The 24,896-nt window shown below is 40.2% G+C and overlaps 2 protein-coding genes across 3 annotated transcripts in view; both read right to left on the bottom strand.

Moving 5' to 3' along the window:
- Nucleotides 1-2,635: 2,635 nt before the first annotated feature.
- LOC140561497 (protein mono-ADP-ribosyltransferase PARP15-like) lies at nucleotides 2,636-15,529 on the bottom strand. Its single transcript, XM_072686739.1, has 7 exons — nucleotides 15,358-15,529; nucleotides 6,825-8,317; nucleotides 5,484-5,535; nucleotides 4,664-5,257; nucleotides 3,641-3,795; nucleotides 3,028-3,202; nucleotides 2,636-2,943 (listed from the first exon to the last, which is right to left on the bottom strand). Exons 1-7 carry the CDS (start codon nucleotides 15,527-15,529, stop codon nucleotides 2,636-2,638), a joined length of 2,949 nt encoding a protein of 982 aa, XP_072542840.1.
- Nucleotides 15,530-17,004: 1,475 nt separating this feature from the next.
- parp14rs3 (poly(ADP-ribose) polymerase family member 14-related sequence 3) overlaps nucleotides 17,005-24,896 on the bottom strand; it is a 22,135-nt gene continuing 14,243 nt past the window's right edge. For both annotated transcript variants that reach the window (XM_072686534.1, XM_072686535.1), the window contains exons 17-26: nucleotides 24,612-24,784; nucleotides 23,910-24,018; nucleotides 22,904-23,023; nucleotides 22,683-22,745; nucleotides 21,575-21,751; nucleotides 21,299-21,481; nucleotides 20,542-21,177; nucleotides 19,436-19,590; nucleotides 18,496-18,670; nucleotides 17,005-17,593 (exon numbers count right to left, since the gene is read on the bottom strand). In XM_072686534.1, the coding sequence (XP_072542635.1) occupies nucleotides 17,298-17,593; nucleotides 18,496-18,670; nucleotides 19,436-19,590; nucleotides 20,542-21,177; nucleotides 21,299-21,481; nucleotides 21,575-21,751; nucleotides 22,683-22,745; nucleotides 22,904-23,023; nucleotides 23,910-24,018; nucleotides 24,612-24,784 (2,087 nt within the window). In that variant the 3' untranslated portion in view covers nucleotides 17,005-17,297. The remainder of the gene's footprint in view (nucleotides 17,594-18,495; nucleotides 18,671-19,435; nucleotides 19,591-20,541; nucleotides 21,178-21,298; nucleotides 21,482-21,574; nucleotides 21,752-22,682; nucleotides 22,746-22,903; nucleotides 23,024-23,909; nucleotides 24,019-24,611; nucleotides 24,785-24,896) is intronic.

The following is a 24,896-nucleotide window of genomic DNA, read 5'->3' as shown; positions in this document are numbered from 1 at the left end:
AATCGCAGAGTGCACTGCAGTTCTTATTTTCTGACAGAGCATAGAGCTTGTTAAGGTTGCTGCTCGAGTTCCTTTAGATTCCTATAGGTGAAGACCTTCAAACAGACTGACAGCTCAGCAGAGACGCACCTGAGGCTTTGATTTTTCTCCTCCCACCTGCATTCCGGGTAGCCCCGCCTCCTGTCCAGGGACTGTATTGACTGGTATTGCTTGGATCCTGCTATGATACAGAAAAAGAAAGACTGCATTTCTTAGAGACATAGCTGGTAGTTCATATATGGATATATGTCTAAAATGACAGAAACACAAAAATAAAATACATATTACTGCTGTCCAATGAAAAACATGTATCTCCATTCTTAGTTTTCTCCATGGTTTGAACCCTGTACCTGCTTCTGTGCACTGTGTAAAGAAGTCTGGATGAATAGAGCAATAAATATGCATTCAAAGTTAAGACCATTTTTGCCTTCTCCAGTAAAATCACCTTTTTGGTCATACAAGTTTTTTATTGGACGGCGAGCATATACGCTCCTGTTCTATTGAGACTGCTTCACAACTTCATTTGTAGCCAAAAATAAAAATAAAAAAGAAGTTTGAGCCGGTTGACTCATTTTGCAGGAGTATATCCTCATTACTGGGTAGACTTTTAGGTAGATATTGTGTAGCCCAGTGGGTGGTTGGGTTGCGGACCCTGCTAGGCCTGTCATGATAACTATTTTTGTTCAATAAATAAGAAATAATTGCAATAAACAATATTATAAGTAATTTTAAGACATGTTTGAATGTTTTATGCCACTGTTATAATGATAATAGCATAATAATGTAATTACAACATTTTAAAGAACAATGAACTAAATTACTTAATTAACTTAATTAATTATTAAGAATATTCAGACATAGAACTAGAAATAAATGAATAATTGACCTATTATTATCTGCATTTTAAGCATAAACTGTTTCTGTTGAGTCGGCATACCGGCTCATTCCTGTTAATGGGCGCACCTTGCTTAGTAAGCACAATGTTGGGCAATATTAAGGTCATGTCTATACATAATATGATAACCTAATATGGTAATTATTGTGAAAATACTGTGAAAAAAAACACAGCCTGGCCAAGCTGGTTAAACTGGCTGACCAGCTTAGCTCTTGACCAGCATAGGGTATGTATAGGATATGTAGGCCAAACTGGTCGACCACATTGTCCTGCATCACCAAGTTGGTCAACCAACATGACAGACATGAGCCAAATCAAATGCAACGTTCACTCTGCTGGTCAAGAGCTGGCTACTCAGCTAGCTTACCAGTATAGGGTATGTTTACGTCTGGATGACCAGCTTTTCAACCACCCTGACCATCAAAGACCATGGACTGGAGCTAGACTATTCAGCAGAGGACTATTCTTAAGGAAACACAGAATGGTTGCACGGATTAAGTGGTTGCTAGGCTGTTGCCATATGGTCACTAGGGTGAAACTGTTTTCGGTATGTGGTTGCTATGATAGGTGGAACTCCAGGTGGTTGCTATGATGTTGGTAGGTGGTTGCTAGAGTATTGCAAGATGATTTCCATGGTGTTGCTACTGGTACTTGCCATGATTTCCTAGGTGTCTGAGGCAATGTGCAGTCCTGGAAGGGTGGGCAGCCACTTCAGCCCCCAGGGTTTGGTGCCTTGTTTAAGGAGGAGGCAGAGAACCACCCCCAGAGGATGAAACTGGTGCCTTTCTGATCCAAAGCCTGCTTTTCCAATCTTTAGGCTACAGAGACCAATACAAGTTTTGGAAAATAGCAGACACATAAACACCAACATCACACAGGCCTTACCGAGACACAGATATCAACATTCTTTAGTGCAATTTACTGTACATTTGAATGTAGGTCAGGGTAAAAATATACATATTCAATAACAGAGGCTACTGAAATAGAGTGAATCCATACTTTTGCATAGAATCTAAACAAACTACTCGGTGCTTGCTAGAAAGGCAAATGAAACCCCTATATTACAGCAAAGACCTGCAGTGTTTAGCAGTGGTGGTGCACCATTCTCCTGTGCAGCGCATCCTTCACAAACATGATCTGCACTAAAACTCCTTCGGAAGGAAACCAAACTTGCAACCTAATCACAGAAAGTCAACAACATCTAGATGAACCAGATGTATTTTGGAAAAAAGCAATTGAAAGGTAACTCCTCCAAAAGTTACCAGATAAATCACTTATACAGTATAGGTGCTTGCCATAAAATTAGAATATCATGAAAAAGTTGATTTATTTCAGTAATTCCATTCAAAAAGTGAAACTTGTATATTATATTCATTCATTACACACAGACTAGTATATTTAAAGTGTTTATTTCTTTTCATTTTGATGGTTATAACTGACAACTAATGAAACCCCAAATTCAGTATCTCAGAAAATTAGAAAATTACTTAAGACCAATACAAAAAAAGGATTTTTAGAAATGTTGGCCAAGTGAAAAGTATGAAAATAAAAAGTATGAACATGAAAAGTATGAGCATGTACAGTAGATCACTGCAGCAATGCGGCGTGGCATGGAGCCGGCACTGCTCAGGTGTTATGAGAGCCCAGGTTGCTCTGATAGTGGCCCTCAGCTCTTCTGCACCACTCCAACATGTGGTAGCCTTAACGGTATTTAACCGTATCTTCGAAGACAATAAGATACTCTGGATAAGCTCCTGCATCAGAGAACACCACAAATTCCATTGGGTTCTGTAGATTATCCACAGCACAGTCGTGTAGACCAGCCTGGGGATTACATGAGTTCAGAGGGTCTGGCTCCTTCATTCCTCGTCGGCCCTGACAGGGCAACCCGGTCACGACTCTGGCTCTGAAGACATACTTCAAATCATCCTCATCTGGCTCTGAGAAGTGGTCACTGCACGAGTACCGGGCTTTTTTGGCAAAATAGGTGCCGTGACCAATAGTAACACCTTAAAAAGAGAACAAAGTAAAGACCAGAACTACTGATAAACCATACATGAGACATTCAGAGAGAGGACAAGCCTGTGACTTACCATTCCTCCCACAGAAGCTCCGATTGAAGCCGTTCTCGTAGATTTTCTGACAGATTTCTTTAGTGGTGCCATGATAGAGAAAGCTCTCATTTATCTGGTTGGGGTATTTCTTGTCCACCGCCTGCTTCAACACACAGTACCTCTGCCACTGTTGCTGATTCTGAATTCTGACAATCTAAAGGCCATATCATCATAGTCAATGTAAAAATACTGATCTGCGAGATTAAACAATGCAGTGAAAAAGTATGTGCCTCGGTTCTGAGTTTCTGTATTATTGTAAATGTGTCACTGTTAATAATTTTCATATGCATTATCAGAGCCATTTCTCCTTGAAATGGTAAGAGCAAATGTGTGGCGTCTTCATGCATAGACGCAGGTTCTTTTCTTTGGAAGATGGTGGATATAAATGGTGCTCCACAGCACTGTTCATAACACTGTTCAAGTAAAATTCTCATTCTCTTCCAATTACTGTGACACAACCTCTCACTGCATATTACACAAAATCAATGGCTCCACTGTCACACTGGAAGTTCTGACAATCCCCCCTTGTTGTCATGGATGAAAAATACTGCAAACCCATTTTGAAACAAATATCATATAACTGCAAATATACCTTCTCAATGTACACTCCAGACAAAGCTGGGCATTTCTTGGAGCGGAGGAAGTCAGTTTTCACTTTATCATACTCTGCTGAATGTGGATGGAGGAGAATTATTTTCAGGTTGGCCCCATCCATTTTAGTCCATGTCAGTGGGGGACTGATGATGGCTAAAAAAAAAAAAAAAAAAAAACAGAAAAAATGCACTAATCAATATAAATCATGTCATATTTTGTCCTTTTCTTATATTTACATTTATGCCATTTAGCAGATGATCTTATCCAGAGTAATTTACATAAGACCTCAGACCCCGTTCACACCTGGTATTAACATTCGTCCTTGGAGATCTGATCATATGTGGCCAGTGCGAAGAACACTCAAGGACTCACTGTAGTCCAATCACTCAGACCACATTCGGAGTCGGTCAGAGACGCAAATGATCCCATTATTCCACTAGTGTGAATGCCAAAGCATCTCAATGATGCTTCCCAGACAGCAAAGCCCCGTCCACATCAACTGCGTTGCTGCCCAAGTTAAAAATTACATAATAACCACGAGACATTATCGTCCACCGCCTGCAGAAGGTAGCTGAGCAATGATACAATAACAAACTCACTAACGAATGGATAAAGGTGACACTTGTGGCTGACATAATTTATTATATTATTATGTAATTGTTATATTCATGTGCGCCGTGCCTCTCCTCCAACGGAAAGCATGTAAATGCCAGGTGTGAACAGGGCCTGAGTTATTTAGTTGGGATGCCTACAGTTAATGTCGACAGACACAGGATTTAAGGTACTTTTGAGATCTGGCACTCACAGAAATGAGCCACACAATACAACCCTAATACAAGCCATTTACAAGCAATACACAATTTCTAGAACCTGAATGTAGAAATTAGTAACCCATGCAAACTCTGCATTAGTTTTTACTAATCCTATAAGCAGTTGTAAATAAATACTAGTATATAAACCAAAGTCTGGTCAAATAGTCAGACTGGCTATAAGTCCTTGCAGTGCACTTTGCTTGTATTACCTGTCTCAGAATCTCCAATCAGGGATCTCTTTATTCTGGAAGACTTTCCCTTGCTGTTTAACCAGTTCATCGACCTGAAGTTCACGGTGTAAACCTCCCCTTCCGCCTCACAAATAAGGTTCCGCTCCTTCCTGTGAAAGGCTAATTCCAGTTGGTAGTTAATGTTACAGTCCAGTGGCACCCATGTCTCTCCTTTAGCCACTTCCCAGCACACAGTCTCAGTCAATCTTTCCTTCTCGCACTCATGAGTCTCCCTGTCCTTGGCTGCCTGGATGAAGGTGGAGATGTTCAGCACTGCGTCCAAAACATCGTCCTTCTTCCCTGACACAATTAACTTGTCTGAGGAAGCTAAGAGAATGTGCACTTGGTTGTTTCTGCTAAGGGCGACGATGGCCTCCTTTTCAGCTTCTTGAAGCTTGGACAAGAAGCTGGACCGGACATCTTTGCTAAAGCATTCGTCAGAGATAAGGTCATTCAGGAGCTTCTTGGCTTTGGCAAGGCCAGCAGGTGAAGTTCCGTACACCACTACAGTCGCTGCAGGGAAGGTTACTGCAGTCGTTGCAGTAGCAAGGGACACTGGCTGTCTGGTTAAAACTGTTGGGAATAAACATATTTAGACATTAATGTTTTTGGATCAAATACACTGGTATTATACTTAACGCTTGGCTTCTGACCCTTTTTCGCACCTGACTGGACTGTGCAATTTTTGTGTAATAAAGCCCATGCACATGGAAGGTGCGGATTACCCATCCTGACTGTAGGTTCAAGAGAAAGTATGGTTAAGGTCAGTGCTCATGATTTCATGACTTCACGATCATACCTTGATTTTCAGGCATCTTTCCACATGCTGCTTGTGCTCCTTTGGAAGGTTGCTTGAAAAGGGAAAACAGCAAAGCATGCATATATAAATAATGAACATTGGAATATGGAATCTTATTTTTGTTACTGTTGTGAAAAACCTGATTCTAAAGATCTTTCACAGGCTTCCATGAGGCACAAAAAAACAACATACATGATTTTGTAAATTCTAACACGGCACTAATCTTTAGCCTGGGACTACTTTACAGCACTAACATCTATAACACTAGCACCACTTTCCTCATATTAGTTATGTCCCCCTTTGCCTCCAACAGATCTGACAATTCGAGACATGGGCTCCACAAGTTTGCTGAAGTTGTCATGGCACTAAGACGTTAGCAGGAGATGCTTTAAGTCCTGTAAGTTGTGAGGTTGGGCCTCCACGGATCACATCAACGGGCCGGATTCTGTTTACACTTATCCTGGTGGTCCACTACTGCAGAAAAGCAGCCCCAAAGCATCTCAACCTCCATGCTTCACATTTGATAGGGGTTATTGGGCTCAAATGTTGTGTCTGGTATATGCCAAACATGTCCTCGGTTACTGTCTAAGTAATAATATAATAATAATAATAATAATCATCTAAATAAAGTAATCTAAATAATTCCACTCTGGATTCATTTATCAAACACATATTATCCCAGATGTCCTGGTCTTGGTCTAGGTGCTCTCTTTAACTTTAGTCTTGTTCTAATGTTTTATTTGTTTTAACAATGGTTCCCTCTTCAAACACCTCCCATAAAAACCAAACATGTGGTCTCTTTTTTTAATGGTAGAGGCTATTTTTTGACTTCAACTGTGGCGAGAGCTGCCTGTAGATCCATTTGTGATGACATTTTAGGATTGCTGAAAACGTAAGTACACATTTTGTGGTCTGCTGTTGGATTGAACTTGCCAGGACATCCTGACCCAGCCATGTTGGCAGTTGTTGCACTTTTTTTTTAATGATTTAGCTTTGAGACTATCTACAACCTTTTTTTTACAGTGCTCACTGGATCTCACCATGGTAATAACACTCACTTTACCAGTCAAGAGCAAACCAAACTAAATGTATGAGGTTAAAATAAGACAGGCTCCTCCAGAATTCCACCTAACCATGTTCTAATATTCTGCAGCTGATGTGCTGCACCTGATTCTAGTTACATGTGTTTATTAATATTACCTCCATCCTCCAATATTGTTTAAGTGAAGAGCAAATGTCCAGATGTTTAAACATATTAAAAAAGACAAAGGTTTTCATGGGGTGTCCTAACTTTTTCACATGGCTCACATGACTAGACTGGCAGGAGTGAAAGAAACTTACCAAGTGTGCAACAACAGAGTTGATCTCCTCCACTATCCCAACACATGAATCGACCAAAAAGATGTTCTTCACATTCTTCGGGGTGTTTCGATGGACACTGCTGAAGTGCAGGATTGCTTCTCTGATTGCAGTGCAACTTTCTTTGATGGAAAATCCAAAAGTTCTATAACCTGGAACCGGCATTGCTACAGAGGTGCTATTCTGATGTTCTGCTTTATAAAGACTGTAATATATGGCGGATTTCAAGTGGTATAAGCTCTTATGTTGGTTTCTTTCAGGCAATACAGCATATATCAGGGACTTGGTTTTGAGATTTCCTGGGTTACTAAGAAGGACATCCCCGGCAGCTAAGGTTTTCTTCTCTTTTTGAAGCTTGTTGAACACCTCTTGAATCTGAGAGCCTCCGGCTTTGAGGAACTGTTGGGCTGTAGGGTTGTCAAAGGCCTGGTTTGCAGTCACCGGAAAAACCAAAGTGTCAAAAGAGTACTGATGCAAATCACCCTCAGCAATTGTTAAAGTGATGTGGCTGCTGATTTTGTGAGTGAATCTCCTTGCAGGACCAAACTTGCTTCTTCGCTCAGGTGAGAAGAAAACCTTGCACTGCCATTCTTTGCATCTGGCCTTTATATTGACTTCATGTTTTTCTAGTATTTTGGCTTCACCTGCTTTGGAGTAAGTCAGCTTCTCTGTGACAATGGAGGACAACTGCTGCTTTAGCTTTCTAACAGCATCTTTCACGTTTTCTTTTTTGCCTGTAACCTTGAGACAAGGCCAGCTCTGTGTTCTGGAAACTTGTACGGTTGTGTTGGTGCTCCTGATGTCTGGAATCTCTGAGAAGTTCATGCAAGACTCAATGAACTCCATTTCTTGCACAGATCTGAGAGCAATACTTTCAACAAGCAGTTCATCAGTAACATTTCTCCCAAAGGAGTCGCCCATGGCTGCGTTTTCCAGAAGTCTCCTGAACTTGTCTAAGAGTGTACTCACTACCTGCTTTAGGCCAACAATTACAATTTTAGAGGTGGCCTCTTTAAAGGAGATATCCGCCTCGAACGAGACGAGCGAAAGACAACTGTTCTTCACCTTTTTCCACACATCGACTTCGGCTGACAACTCAGCTACACTGAACTTGGTCAGGAAGGCCTGGGCTTCACTCTTTGCCTTGTATTCCCAAGTTGGTCCCAGTTGCAACGCAGCTAAAGACTTTTTGTCCACAGCCACCTCGAGCACTATACTTCTGGGCGAAGTGGTCTTGCCAAAAAGGGCCTTTGCATGAACCATTCTAAGCCGGTTCTGAAAGTCTTTCCGGATTGGTTCGCTGTTCTCAATGAAATCGAGAAGTTCCTCACAAACAGGAATGGTGGCGTTTGTGGGTATGCCAGGCAAAGCTGGAGTTTCTCCAGTCAGAGCCTTTTGAAAGCCTGAGTAGAACAAAGCCGTGGTTAAAACTGCACCCCTTAGATGATGTGCCTGCTGAATCACTTGATGTGCGTCTACAAGAGAAAGTGAAAATAACCAATTAACACAATCGCTTCTGAATTTCTGGTAGCCATGCTAACAATGTGGTAGCTATGTTAAGGCTGCGGTAGCGATGTTGGGCAAAGGCATCTGCTGGCACTGTAGAAATGCTAAAGCCTCAATAATGATGCTAATGCCGCGGTAGTGATGCTAACACTACATATTTTCACCAGTCATGGCTGGAATGAAATAAACACTCATCAGACTCATAGTAACATCTCAATAACATTTCAGTGATGGAGCAGCATCTGAACATTCAGTGGATCATCGAGAGACTTTTACTGAAGATTTCTACTGAATTCAGCTGTTCTTTACTTTATCTGGAGTCCAAGTTCACATCTGTAAATGTTCACCTAAAAATCACTGATCATCTAATAACTCCAATATATATCTCAACACCCTCAACCAGTTGATATAGATCTGCTGCTGACACCAGTCCGGAACTGGAGCTTAACTATCCAACTTATCCCAGAAGTATTAGTGGCTGTGGAGCAGCTTAATGCTGGGGGGCTTTATACCCCTCTAGACCACATCTGGCAGTAGGCACTGAGCCAACAGGTTCATTTATCTATGTCCTATTCTATTGGCAGAAGTTCTCTACAGGGCTAGACAAGCTGTCTGTATGTGTATGTCTGCATGTGCACATCAGTGTCAGCAATGGGCGCAAGTAAAAGTAGTGGGTTTGAAGTGGTGTCCGAAAATATGTGGACACGGGGTGTGCATGTACTGTAGATTTTCTAAGAGCAAATAAGGATATCCTGTAAAACATCCTGTTTTAAATCTCGATTACTGGTTATTTGCTTAATTTCACATATTGGAAAGACAAAAATGTACAAATATTATGGCGTATTTATAATATAATTTTTTTTGCCTAATAATGTAAATTTGGTATAGAAATTGAACAACTCCATATTAATTTTTTTTCTTGTGGAGGATGTGCTCACTTTTCACTTCGACATAACATAGTTTTACAGTTTGATGCTCAAAGTTTTTTATATGACTGTGAGTCCTACCTCTGTGATTCCGGGAATCAGCCTTTTCCTCCAAGATTAAAAAGGCAAAAGAAAAAAGGCAAAAGAGTTTGTAAGACACAAAACATCATTGTAAACATTTTAAATTCAATTCACTTATTATAGTAGAGGTTTTAGGAGTTACACTAAACACAAGCTATACATTTAAACATGCCTGATTGCAGACTATATAATTCAGAATGATCTCAGTGAAAACTAGGGCCACATTGGTCGTTTGTTTGTTTCGCCATGTAAAACAGCCCCTTTTTACAATGAGAGGAAGAGCGACCTCAAGCGATGAAGAGAAGACTCTAGGGGACTCCTGTCAGAGTCGACTCACAACTGAGAGTAAACTCGCTACTATAACCAAGCAAAAACTACACTAAACTAATCTTAATCTACACCTAAACCTAATCTGAACAGTTAAAACAGCTCACCTGCGGAACAGCTGCTTGCAGTGGTTTCCTAGCGAGTGTCTCTAGTTTAGGTTTAGGTAAAACAGGTGGTTTAAAGGTTTTAGCTTGAACTTTTCCCTCCTCCAGCAGTTTCACAGCTAACTTAACCGATCCAACATTTCTGAAATCCGCTTGTTGGGTTCTGCTTTTGCCCACCTGCTGTGAACCTGTGGATGGACCTGAAAAGACAACATTTTACCAATAGCTCCACTGCTCTGTACTGAACCCATCTACCCATCTTTTACTTGGGTATCATCAATTTATCATTGAAGCAGTGTCTATGTCTTCTAGGTCCACTATTTCTCAGAGGGTTTGAAACTTGTTAGATGTTTTCATCAAGTTATACATTTGTAGTAAAAAATATTTATTGTAATTAAAAAATATAAAATGTCTGAATAGGGGCTAAAGTGATGTGTTGTAATTAGGGATGCACCAATCCAATACTAGGATCGGATTACGGTCATAATATAATCAAAATAGCTGGACCAAAAGCTGTTTTGAGCCCCAGAATTGTACAGATTACATATTTTTACACTAGTTATCCGTAAATTTCAGATTTAAATGCCTTTTGCCGTTTTTAAAAGCCACAGCTTTGCTGTTTCTGTCGTTTTTCAGCAATAGAGAGAGAGGAAAGCTGAACTGCTTGGTTGGAGAATTACACCTGTAATAGAGGACAGCCAGAGCGAGGGGAGCTGGTCTTCCATATCAGGAGAACCGAGAAGCTGCTAGCTCCTTTTTGGTCTCACGGATTTCAAATTTCCGAATTACAGTCCTGAGCGTAGACAACAATGTGCCAAAGTCCAGCACAATTATTAATTTTAGCAACAAAAAAACAGAAACTGGGCTCATTTATATCTGTGTTCATTTGTTATAGTTTGTTTTACAAAGTTAGTAAAGTAATAATTAAGTCAGTCCTGATGCCTCAAGTCTCACCCACTTGGAGAGGTATATGGTTTTTAATTCAACAATGGTATTGGCTCGGGCATCGGCCGACACGCAAGGTTTATGTGTCGTTTCGGAACAATAACCAGGAAAAGTTGGATCGGTGCATCCGTAGCAGCAATGCAGTGAAATGCAGTATTTCTTACCTCCCTGATTTTTGGAAGCAGACTTTTCATCCAAGAAAAAGAAAAAAAAGAACACAAGTTCATAAGATACAAAACTGTATTGTAAATTAATTTATATATAAAAGCAAAAATGAATAAAACAAATCACCTTTAAAAGTGTAATATTTACATTTTGAGAATATTTCACTTAATATGTTAATAGAATTTTATAAAAACACATTAAATTTAATGAAACTCATTGCTTAATTACTTAGTTATCACAAATAGGTCTATGCCATGCTAAAAAACAACTCACCTGTCGAGAAGCTGCTAGCAGTGTTTTCCCAGCGAGGTTCTCCAGCTTTGGTTTAGGTAAAATAGGTGGAGGAACTTTTCCCTCCTTCAGCAGTTCCACAGCTAACTGAACTGTTCCCATCTCTGAAGTCAAGTTGGTGGGTTCCTTTATTGAGCACCTGCTGTGAACCTGTGGGTGGATTTGAAAAAGCAGTAAGACTGCTTAACGTCTGTAACCAAGTATACAAGGAATATTTTAATATTTTAATCTACACCTAAACCTAATCTGAACAGTTAAAACAGCTCACCTGCGGAACAGCTGCTTGCAGTGGTTTCCTAGCGAGTGTCTCTAGTTTAGGTTTAGGTAAAACAGGTGGTTTAAAGGTTTTAGCTTGAACTTTTCCCTCCTCCAGCAGTTTCACAGCTAACTGAACCGGTCCAACATTTCTGAAATCCGCTTGTAGGGTTCTGCCTTTGCCCACCTGCTGTGAACCTGTGGATGGACCTGAAAAGACAACATTTTACCAACAGTTTTCATTAATTTACCAAAGTTTTCATTAATTCATACATTTGTAGTAAAAAACAATATTTACAAATATAAAAAGTCTAAATAGGGGCCAAAGTAAATAGGGGCTATGTAGTAAATAGCTGGATATGTAACAAAATAGCTGGATAGGGCATTGGATAATTTGGTTGATTCCCAATTCACTGGTATTTTATTCTTCATAACACTAGATCTGAGTAACCTACAGACAAGAAACACATACAATGGCAAACCGCAAGATAATAAGATTTGGCATTCCAAAAGTACTGGACAGAAAGTATCATTCCAGAAAACACAGTCAGTTCCACTGCTCCACAGCTCAACGCTGGGGGGCTTTATACCCCTCTAGACCACGTCTGGCAGTAGGCACTGAGCCAACAGGTTCATATTTATCTATGTCCTATTCTATTGGCAGTACTTCTCTACAGGGCTAGACAAGCTGTCTGTGTGTGTATGTTTGCATGTGCACATCAGTAACAGCAACGGGTGCAATTAAAAGTAGTTGAATGCACTTGTTTGAATAGGGTGTCCAAAAATATGTGGACCTTAACCCTAGTCCCTGCAGTGAAATGCAGCATTTCTTACCTCTCTGATTTTTGGAAGCAGACTTTTCATCCAGGAAAAAGAAAAAAAAGAACACAAGTTCATAAGATACAAAACTGTATTGTAAACTTTTATATATAAAAGCAAAAGTTAATAAAAACAAATCACCTGTCAAATTAATATTTTGAGCATAATTCACTTATTATGATCAGTTTATAGAATTATATAAAAACACAAAGGTCTATACCATGTAATGCTAAAAAACAACAGACCTGTTGAGAAGCAGCTAGCAGTGTTTTCCCAGCGAGGTTCTCCAGCTTTGGTTCAGGTAAAATAGGTTGAGGATGGTTTCCTTCCTTCAGCAGTTCCACAACTAACTGAACTCTTCCTGCATCTCTGAAGTCGAGTTGGTGGGTTCCTTTGTTGAGCACCTGCTGTGAACCTGTGGATGGATTTGAAAAAGATTGATTGATTGCTTACTTCTGTAACCTTAAAGTTAATAAGTCATGTCCCATGTTTAAGAAAAACAAATAAAAACAGGTACGGTAAATAAATAAACTGGTGGAGCTATTCTTTAGTAATAGACATTTATAATAACACTTTCGACCCACCAGCGGTCCCTTGGCTGTTTAATGGGTAAAATATGGATGGCACATCGAGTACAACCAACCAGCACTTCTGTAGCTTCTGTAGCTCTGTAATCCTAATGCCCCACCCTTGTCACTATTGGATTGGTAGAATTGTGGACCTTGGGGAATTCCAATCAACCTTTCTTCTTGGAGTTTGTGAGAAACCCGGGAACAAAGCAGTGCCTGTATTTACTTTATCCACAGCAACAGGAAAAGTCAGAACACGTCGAGATGGCACAAAGCTGCAGCTGGCAATAAGTACAAAGCACTCAGTCATATAATTTTGCTCATTCAAGCCAAAAGCCCTGTCCATAACACCACATTTGTTCAGTGGTTGTTAGGTTTGTGAGAATGGGATCATAAAGAAAATAACTTAAAAAGCTCTTAACGATGTTTTACGTCTACATTTTTGCTGCCTATACTGTCTAAAGCTCAAAGCATTTTATTTTATGATGCTCTAATATTCATTTAAAGGTGCCCAAGACTGGAAAACTGAACTTTCTTTGGAATAGCTGAATAATGGGAGTTCAGTGAACATGACAAACTGTAAAACCTCAAGTTTCCTCATTCAACGGAAAACACAGCTGTGAAACCAGCCAACCACAAAACCCCAAAACTGTTACATCAGTCTTGGCTAATTTTATCAATGACCCAAAATTTACATAAACCCCGCCCACTAGAGACAGCTCTAGTCAAAGCTGGTCAAACGGTATGGAAGGAATGGACCGATCCGATACTAGGATCAGATATCGGTCCCAGTACTGACAAAATGAGCTAAATCGGGTATGGGATAATTAGGCTGATCCAAAGACAGCCGAGAGTGAGGGAGAGGGGGTAATGATGTCACTGCCACAGCTGGTCTTCCATATTAGGAGAACTGAGAAGGGTTTATCCTATTGCCTTAAGTCTCTCCAACATGGTGAGGTATCTGGTTCATTAATTCATCAGTGGTATTGGATCGGTATTGGGAATCGGGTAAGATAACAGGGTGGTAAATAGACTTGTTAAATGGCATCCGGGTGTTTTTCACCCCAACTTAAACAATCAATAAATGCTTTCTTTTAGACATTTAATGAAATTTGAGATTAAAAGTTTCATTTTTGAACATTTTCACACAAAAAAACACTTTTTGGTAAATACTGGCCCCAAATATCAGTTATCAGAGAACCTTAGGGGTTAAAAACAGCCATTTCTGAGGGGAAGCTGTTCTCACTTTCACTTTGCTGAAAATCAGAAACCCATGGGGTTAAAACTTTTGCATATTTTCCTTAAAATGAATCAGTTTCTCTCAGAAATATAGACGTTAGGTGTAAGATGCCTATGTGTCTCGTTTTTTACTTTATGACCCACCACAGCTCAGTGAGGGGACATAAAATTACTGTACATTCAGAAACAAACAGGACTACTTCAGCTGACCGGCAAACTGGAGAGAGAGCCCTCCATTACAGTAAAAACAGTGTGGTTTATTCTGAGGTAAAATAACAGGGTGGTAAATAGACTCCTTAAATGGCATTCAGATATTTTTCCTTCACTATTTATACATTTAATAGCAACTTAAAATACTCAATAAATGCTTTCTTTTACACTTTTAATGGGATTTGTGAGTGAGGGTTGCATTTTTGGACAATTTTACAGAAAAAAACACATTTTTGGTAGTAAAAATTGGCTCCAAATATCAGTTTTCTGTGTCTTTGCTTACTAATAATCTATATTAGCCCTGATTAAACCATATCGATTAACCTCTACAGTCTAATTTTACCTCTAAAAAAGTAAAAACAGCGTGGTTTATTCTGAGGTAAAATAACAGGGTGGTAAACAGACTCCTTAAATAGCATTCGGATATTTTTCCTTCACTATTTATACATTTAATAGCAACTTAAAAGATGTTTTTACAAAAAAAACACACATTTTTGGTAAATATTGGCTCCAAATATCAGTTTTCTGTGTCTTTGCTTACTAATAATCTATATTAGCCCTGATTAAACCATATCGATTAACCTCTACAGTCTAATTTTACCTCTAAAAAAGTAAAAACACACATTTTTGGTAAATATTGGCCCCAAATCTCAGCTATATATGAATCTCTATAGTCTAAGGGGTTAAAACAGCCATTTCTGAGGGGAAGCTGTTCTCACTTTCACTTCTCTGGAAATCAGGAACCCATGTGGGTAAAACTAAACGTAAAAATGACTTACTTTACTTACTAAAAATTAATTACTTAATCATTTTCTCACAGAAATACAGACGTTAGGTGTTGACGTTAGATGCCAACCTGTCTATCTGTCTGTCTGTCTGTCTGTCTGTCTGGTTTCTCGGTATTTCCCCACCACAGCTCACTGAGAGGGGATCAATATTATGGCTGAACATTTAAACTGAGGAAAAAGGCAGCTGGCTAACTTCTTTCTTCTCATTCCCTCCACATTTTAGGCTTCTTCAGACATGGCCAGGCAGGTGTCTAGCTAGCTGGTACCCGCTGACTAGGCAGACTGCTCACCTGCTCCCTCCAGGTAGATCAGCAGAGCTGTCCGTCGGTCCTCTGGGTGCTCCTGGATCCGCGCTGCCTCTCCTCCAGACCTCCTCTTGCTTTTGAAATACGAGGCCAGCGTTGACCTGACACAGTCCAGGTCATCGGGAAGGCCCTGAATGATCAAGGTTCTCTCACCCATCTTGTCTTTCCCTGTTAGCACCCAGCTAACGGCTGCGAAACTCCAGCAGCACCGTTACTCGCTGTTTTCACGGGCAGAGCGGCGTTTGACTCGGCGAGAAATCTTGCGAGAGTTGGCGGCTCTGCAGTGATGCTGGGTTAACCCCAGCCAGTGTCAGTGGAAAAGTGAAGGCCCTGGACCTGCTCTGTAGCATCACTCAGCATCACTCAGCATAAGCCACTAATAATTACAGTAAATATTAGCTCATAATTGTTTTCATACACTATATGGACTATATTCAATGAAAAAGTCCATTCGTCACATTGGATTACTCCATAATTTGATGCTGCGTCCTGGTTTCATTTGTAGGACAGCATAAGACAAATACATGTAATGCACAATTCTAACAGGTACATTACAAATGCCTACCATAACCAGTCAAACTGTTCTGTAGCAGTCCTGTAAATGTACTGTGGTAAAAAACCTGGACCCAAGCAGTCACTGGGACATGCATGTGCTAAATCTTAAGCATAAAAAAACAAAAAATGCCCAGTAATACTTTGCTGGAGGACAGTATTCATATATATATATATATATATGTATGTATATATAAAGTATAAAGACTGCATGATACCCACAGAATCATCCCTCAGAGCTGGAGGAAGAAACCTTGGGAGGAACCAAGACTCATAAGGGGGACCTATCTATCCTCCTCTGTTTAGAACTGCTTACTAATTATTGATAAAAGTCACTGAACCACCACAGAGGACTGTTCTACTGCTCAGGTGTGCAAAAAAATCATATTATTGTAATATAGTATAACTAATATAATGATTTTTGGTAAATATTGGCCCCAATATTTATTTTCGATTTTTTTTTCCAATCTAAAAACGCATTTATTTGTATTTATTTGTATTATCTTATTTATTGTCTTATTTTGGAATAATAAAAAAAAGTTAATCTAAAATAAATAAATAAATACTGTATCAATCGAGTCTAAACAACGTTCCGATGCTCTAATCATCAACGTTCCGAATTCTAATCATCATGAATCACTGTAAACATGATAGAAAATATGAATTTGTATATAATATACACTATTTAAAATAAATATAATAAACGTATTTAAATTTCCTGCTTATTTAACACCAAAACACGCTGGTTTCTGTATTTGTTTATTATAAGTGCTTTTATTAATGAACTTTTCAAAAGGCAATCACTCGGCTTGAGTATTAAAAACAGTAAGTAAATATCGGTTATCTGTGTCTATGGTTAAGAGCCCTCCATTACAGTAAAAACCAGCGTGGTTTATTCTGAGGTCAAATAACTGGAATTATGCAATAATAATTAAAAGTCCATTTACCATCCTATCATCATGAATCACTGTAAACATAATGGAAAAGATGACTATAATATATAAGATTTAATATAAAAATTCATATTCATATTCAAATTTCCTGCTTATTTAACACCAAAACAATACTGATTTCTGTATATGTTTATTACATAATGCTTATAAAGTATTAAAAACAGTAAGAAAACCTGAACAGAAAGTGAACCTGAATCTGAATTTGCACCACTGTTAGATAAGGCACAAAAAGTATTGATTGGTGCAGTCCTTGATTTCTTGATTTTTAAACTGTCCGTGGACCTGCAGTTGTCCACACAGTGTGCTTGAGATCACCCTGAGCATTTCACAATCTCCAGCATTAATTGACCAGTTAAATGTAAATGTCTACGATGCTGATTTCTAGAGGAAACAATAAAGGCACAGCAAAGCTACAAAGACTCAGATGCTCTTGAAGGTGATGAGATAGTCTGGGTAAGCCCCTGCATCACAGAACACCACAAAGATGAACGGGTTCTTCAGATTATCCACGGCACAGTCGTGCAGACCAGCCCGGGGATCCTTTGGGTCCAGAGGGTCCGGCTCCTTCATTCCACGCTGACTTTTGCATGGTGACCCCGTCACGACTCTGGCTCTATAGATGTACTTCAGTCCGTTTGCATCTGGGTTGGAGTACTGGTCTTGGCAGGAGTACCAGGCTTCTTTGGCAAAGTAGGTGCCATCACCGTGAACGACAGCTTGAACAGAGGACAGAGCAGGGTTTACTTGTGGGTTGGGGTGTAGTGAAGCACTGCTTTCCTTTATTTTGTCCCTTTTTATTATCACAGTAAATCTGGTAGTGCGTTGAGTCTAGGCCATTATCTGTACTTTAGTCAGTGAGACCATTCTGGAAACCTTTCATTGCCCAAATGAAAAAGGAAGATGCTCAGTGGTCTTTCTTTAGCTCCTTTAGTACTGACTCTACCCATAATGCACTCAGTTCAGCCTATGATAATATGGCTGGACACTGTAAGACAGGAGGGAGAACTCAGAGAACTTGGCTTCTGCTTTGAGCTAGCAGGCCAGACTCTTCTCTGAAAACTTACTTAGATATACACTATATGTCCAAATGTTTGTGGACACCCCTGCTAATGGATGCATTCAGCTACTTTACTTACTAAGTTGCACCCATTGCAGATGCAGGGACTAGCTTGTCTTTACATTAACCGTGCCATAAACATCAACCTAGGCACGGTGGATGCACCTTCCAATACTTCTGGGATGAGTTCAGAAGTTGGGAATGAAGTGAGGTGGTGATCATCCAACATTCTGACCTCACTAAGGCTCTTATTGCTGAATGCAATAAAATCCTCACAGCAATGCTCCTCCAAAATCTAGTATAAATCCTTCTTCTCTGGACAGTACAGACAGTTACTCCAGCAAAACAGAATCAACTCTTTTTAAATACCCTTAATTTCAGAAGAAACAATGTTTGTCCAGGTGTCCAAATACTTGTGTCCATATAGTGTATGACCAGGTTAAAGGGAGGTGACGGGGTGGTGGTGGTTGTGAATGCATAAACAAGGTAGAGAGGGAATTTAAAGGATGTCAGACTGGGATTAGGAGGAGCTTCAGTCATGTTCCTTCCCCTAAAACTTACCATTCCTCCCACAGAAGCTCCGATTGAAGCCGTTCTTATTGATTTTCTGGCAGATTTCTTGAGTGGTGCCATGATAGAGAAACTGCTCATTTGTCTGGTTGGGGTACTTCCTGTCCACTGCCTGCTTCAGCACACAGTACCTCTGCCACTGTCGCTGACTCTGAATTCTGTGGATCTAAAGATCAATTCAATTTTAAGCAACATGTCAACAAGTCAAACATTATCGCAACTAGGGATGCACCGGTATACATATAGGCCTAGATTAGCAGAGAAATTCTCCCTGAAACACTTCCTGACTGTAGGGGGAGCCTAGGAAAATTGGCCTATATGCCAATTTTCCATAATGTGGCTTTAAATATGGCAGTGCTTGCTGTAGCACAGAGGCAAACAGGCAATACAGTCTAGGTCGTACTACAACATTGAGATATTGGCTCTGACCTAATCTTGTCTGTAAGTGCTACACACCAGAGCTAATACCACATGATAGAGCACTCGCTTGCATGTAATTTTTGTCTATAGAGTTTTAGAGGCACAGTAGCCTCTAAAGTGTCAATGGTCGTCTGAAAATTAAAAACAAATACAAAGGAAATTAGGTATGTAACGATTCAATACTAGGATCGGATATCAGTCCCGATACTAACAAAATTAGCTGGATATGGTATCGGATAATTAGTCTGATCCAAAGGACCGATCCATTCACGGAACCTGATTCTCTTACCGCTGATATTCTAGGCTTCATAACCCAGGATCAAATTAACCTTCAGACATCATACACATATCATAGCAAACTGCGGGACTCCCCCTATCTAACCAGCTCCCCCTTGACCTGTCATCAACTATCAGCGAGTATTCCAGCTTGACAGAAATATCAGTAAAATTGAAACATTGGTCTCACAGCGCATTCCTATTCACAATACCGTAGTGTCTACATATAGCTTACCTCCACAACCTGCACAGGAGCCACGTCTGTGTGTTTACTAGAAGACAAAAAGGCTTTCTCAATTTTTTTGTATTCATTCGATTTTGAAAGCAGGGCAATTATTTCCAGGTCCTTTCCACCCATCTTGGTCCATGTTGGGGGAGGCTGGATGATGGCTGTAAAACAAGAATCAATAGATTGATATATATATTGTACTTAGTACAGGGGTGGAACCATAAGAGGTGACAGTCCCAAAATTTTAGTTTACAGGAGAAGGCAAAAATGCTCTTAACTTTGAATAGAAATCAATGGAAAATACATGTTTATTTGTAATTATTTAGAGAATTTTTACTGGTCCAATCACCACACAGGGTACAGAGCAGCTCCAGGTTTCAAACCATGGAATAGAGATACATGTTTCTCATTGGACAGCAGCGATATATTCCAATAAGGAAAAACGACTCAAGTAAAAAGATAAAGGAATACATTCCTAAATGTGCTTAAAGTAACAAAAAGTAAAAGTATTTCATTAAAAATACTGAGTTTACCAGTTTCATTATCAGTGCACAGATCATAAATGTGGTAATATATGGGTCTGAATTAGGATATTTGACTTTAATTTTGCTTTTAAATTTAGTTTTTGTTTGATATCCATTGTCTGTTGTTTTTGCAGTGTACATAAAAATATTAAACTAATAACATATACCCTAAAATTATAATCTTCATTAATTACAGGTAATTATTGTAAGTGTACATACATTTGGTTGTTATTTAAGAAAGCAGAAAAATTAATAATTTTTTGTGTAGATAAATAAGAAATGTAGTTTGTCATTATTGCCAACATACTTCAAACAGCTGTGTTTGTAATTTACAGGTAATGTGTGGAATTTAACATGGTTTTTAGACAATTAAAAAACATTTTATATATTAAATATTGTTTTTAAATATTATATATATATATATATATATTGTATAATGTTTTGCAGATTTTGCAATGGACCAAACATCTAACACAGGCTGGACTGTTGTTTACTCTCTGCAGATCTGCTTCAGCATGTAAATTAAAATTATAGTCTCAATCTAATGGAAAATAATGCTTGCGATGTAAACATGTGATTGTTGGCTACCTGTTTCTGCGTCTCCCAGCAGAGTCCTCTTGACCCTACAGGACTGCCCCTTGCTGTTCACTCTTTTCAAGTCCTTGAAGTTCACAACATAGGTTTCCCCTTTCTCCTGGTAGGTATAGTCCTTCTTTTTCCTGTGAAAGGCTAACTCCACTTGGTAACTAATGCTGGAGTCCAGCGGCACCCATCTCTCTTTTTCGGCCACCTCCCATCGCAGCGTCTCTCTTAGTCTCTTTTCTTCCCCTTCTTGGAGCTCCCTGTCCTTGGCTGTCTGGAGGAAGCACTGGATCTGCATCGCCACACCGTAAACATCGTCCTTCTTCCCTGACACAGTCAGCTTGTCTGGAGCAGCCACATGGATGTGGACTTGGTTGCTTTTGCTGAGAGACACAATGGCCTCCTTGTCAGCTTTTGGAAGGTTGGCCAGGTGTCCCGACAGAACTTCCTGGGTGGTGCATTCATCGGCAATGAGATTATCCAGGTATGTCTTGACTTTGGCAAGATCAGCGGGAGAGGTCCCATATACTTCTACAGTCATGACGGGGAAAGTGACAGCAGCTGTCTCGGTTGCAAGGCACAGTGGGGCTGTGGCTGGCTTTGATTTGGTCTGGGTTTGCTTCGTTGGTTTGGGCTTGGTCACTGCAGGCAGGAAATGGTTAGAAATCAGTTGACATGGTTTTTGGAATCTATGTGATGGCTGAAGAAAAGAAAATACAGTATTTTATGGTTATTATGATGGATAGAGGTTGGCCATGTTTACCTGTGGAGAGTTTTGGAGAGATCGTCTTGAAGTTTTTCAGAGCAGCTTCAAAGTCAGGCAGCATTTTTTGTTGAAAAATGACAAAATGGATGCTTTTTAAAAAAGCTGGTGAGTCAACAGAAAAGTTAGCCAGAGCATCAAGCATGGCTTTCGCCACCTGAGTTGCTGCCAGGTTTCCTGCTCCTGTGAGAAAAGACAAACAGCAAACAACAGCGTTTATATATGGACTGCAATTGAAATTACCCCTACTATAAAATGTAGAGTGGACGGGCCTACCAGTTCCAAGAGCAGGAAAGGAAACAGACTGGATCTTGTTCTCCTCGCACGTCTTCAGAACCTTATACATGCAGCGTGTAATCTCCTTCTCGCTGCTCTGACCAACCATATGGACAATGTTCTTAAATGGAAGGTTTCCAGCTTTTGTCAGGACCACACCATCGCTGGGCTGGGTGCCTTCATTCAGGGATAGGAAGATACAACAATTAAAAAAATTGTAGCTAGAAGCAAAGCTATGTGTTAGTAATAGGTAAATGACCTGCAATGTAAAGCCATTGGTAAAAAAAATTATATACATTTTTATATATTAAATTAAACTAAACTAAATCAGCAAACTTTAACTAGAAAACACAAAGCAGACCTCTCTAAGAAGGGTCTGAGCGTGGTCTTAATATTCTAATAATAAACGTACCCGACTGACAGACCTCCAGATCACTGGAGAACAAAATTTGAATATGTTACCATGGCAACGCACATTGGTTTATTGATAGGTTCTAATATTTGGAACCGAGTAACCAGCCCATATATAAAGACACAACAAGGCTCCGCCCTCTCTTCGAGTCTGAGCAACCTGGCGAGCTAAAGCTTAAGCCGCCCGGGGGGATGGCCAGCTGCCCCGCGTGTCCCATCATCCCTCCCGTCCCTCTCCTCTTCACGTGGCATTTAGCGCCATGCCTGCAAATCTCCCCGGCTACGGTGCTGCATCGGCCTCTAATTTCTGCAGTGAAATGCTGAGGCGACGGGCACCAGACGGAAGGGGCGACGAGGTATGTGGGCCAGCTGCTAGGTTTAGCTTTAGCTTTAGCTTTTAGCTTGCCAGGTTGCCTAGACGAAAGCAGGGCCTTGTTGGCTTTGTGATTGGTCAGGGTTATGGTGACATGAGCGGACCGCCATTTTTAGGACCGCCCCTTCTGCATAGAGAGAAGAGCGATGCTGGTCAAATACAGAAGCAATTTATTAAACTTTGAGAAGATCCTCATAGGACATTTTTTTACGTTTACGAATCGGGCGTTGTCGAGCCATATTCACTTAATTAGAAAGATAACTCATATTTAACCTCCCAGGAGATTTTAAATAAAAGGTTGCTGTTCTTGAAAGAGAATCCTACCTAGTTTGTTGCACTCTTCCACAACAGTCTGTCCTGCTGCTTTGAGGATGGCTCCTGAAACACCTGAGATTAGGTAAATAATAAGGGTTTAGATGGTGTATGTGTGTGTTGGTGTGTTGGTCAGCAGCACTATATGCCTTAACTACTGCAATGGTCAAAGTAAGTAATACGACCCATGCTTGAAACAACAGTGGAGATAAGAAGCTCACATTATAACTCACCTGAGTTTAGATTAAGGTTGGTATTAGTGCTGCTGACAATTGCCTCCGTGGTGTCTTTTGTGATGTCACCACATATAACTTTAACCTTGATGCGTCCAATAATCGCTTCTGTGGTGGTTCCTGGACACATACACAATGAGACAGTGGGTTTAGTGTCTCGCAAAATATGAAATGTTTTATTGAAATCAACTGTAACCATAGGTCCCGATTTGAACACAATATCTGGATCAGGTTTCGAATAATTAGGCAGAATCACGGGACCGAATCTTTCTGTGAACCTGAGTTCGTGCACCACCAGTACTCTAGGCTTCATAGCTCAGGATCAGAGTAACCTACAGATATGATACAGACATCATAGCAAACAGCAGCATGTACACTATTTAACCAGCAGCAGTGCCTTAACGGCTCGGCCTGTTAACTATCAGCGAGTAATACAGCTTGAAACAACAGCTAAAAATCCACACACATATTCACACACTTTAGCAGCCTGCTCTGTTTACTAACGCGGGGGTGTCCCACACACAGGCACTCATTCAGGCAGGCAGACACGGCCCAACACTGCTTTGAGTCCCAGAAGAGTCCAAAATCCACAGATTACAGATTATTACACTATATCTCAGTAAATTCCAGATTGAAATCCCTTGTCGCTGTTTTTAAAAGCCGCAGCTTTGCTGTTTCTGTCTTTTCAGCGATAGAGAGAGACCAGTGCTGAACTACTCGGTTGAAGATTTGCGCCTGTAATAGAAGACAGCTGAGAGTAAGGGGAGGGGTAATGATGGCACTGCCCCAGTTGCTCTTCCGTATAAGGAGAATCGAGAAGGGAGGTCCAGCACAGTTGTTCATTTTAGTGAGCAATAAACAGAAATTAGGTTCAATTATATCTGTCTTTATGTGTTATAGATGTGTTAAGTTAACAAAGTCATGTTTACGTCAATCCTGATGCCTCAAATCTCCCTCATGGTGAGGTGTGTGGTTTCTAAATGTAACAATGGTATAATACTATTACCACTTATGTGATCGTCCTCTTCTTCCTCCTCTTCGTCTGAGCCAAGAAGCGATTCCTGATCCTCCCATTCTTCATCGCTATCAGGCTCCTCATTTTCATCATCACTGTCCTGTGAAAGACATCACAGTTTTCATGTGAGGCTTGTATCAACATCCTGTATCACATCCTTCCAGTGTCCACATGCTAGCTTATCGATTGCCTGCTTTCTTATTTAAATGTTCTGTCCCACCTTAAATGGAATGGAACGGAAATTTTTAATATGAAGCCTTCGAATAAGAAGCTGACCTCAGCTGGAACCATAGACCAAAACAGAGCACTGCTAACGTTAACAGGGATGTCTTAAAAATGAGGAGAGCGGCCACTGGGAGTTTTTGGTAATGCTCAACTTGGCGTCTGTTTACAAATAAAGTCCCGCCCTTCAGTAGCCAGAACAAGGCTAAAAATCATGTTTTTGAGCATTACTGAGCCGAACGCTACAAACTACTCATAAAGTTTTTGTTCAGTCATTTTAAATGCTGAAAAAACTAATTAAAACCTTCAGTTTCCAGTATTTTGGTGTCTGCCCAATCATAGAGATAAAAGCCTGGTCTTGTATGACTGGAAATAACTGCCCAGCGGCGTTGCAAAGTGGCCGCCAATTGAACAGACCTGAGTACTGTGTACTATTTGTTTTAGCCCATGATGCATGCTGATCTTTTCTACCTGGGTTTTTGAGGTCCACTGTTTCAGTCCTTGCAGAAACTCCTTCAGAACTTCATCACGGTCGATGACAACATAGATGAGTTTGACGACAGTAGAGGATCGCTGAGATAAATGATCATCAAAGCCTTGCAGCATGGCAGTAATGGCCTCTGCTCCCTTAACGCCACCTCCACCTTTAAAAAGGGGAAAACAGGGAATTAATGTAACTATACAAATGCACTACATGGACAAAAGTATTGGGACACCTGCTCATGTATTGTTTCTTCTGAAATCAAGTGTATCACA

Source organism: Salminus brasiliensis, chromosome 8 (assembly GCF_030463535.1).
Source record: "Salminus brasiliensis chromosome 8, fSalBra1.hap2, whole genome shotgun sequence".
NCBI lineage: Eukaryota > Metazoa > Chordata > Actinopteri > Characiformes > Bryconidae > Salminus > Salminus brasiliensis.
This window is presented reverse-complemented; position numbering and strand designations above follow the sequence as displayed.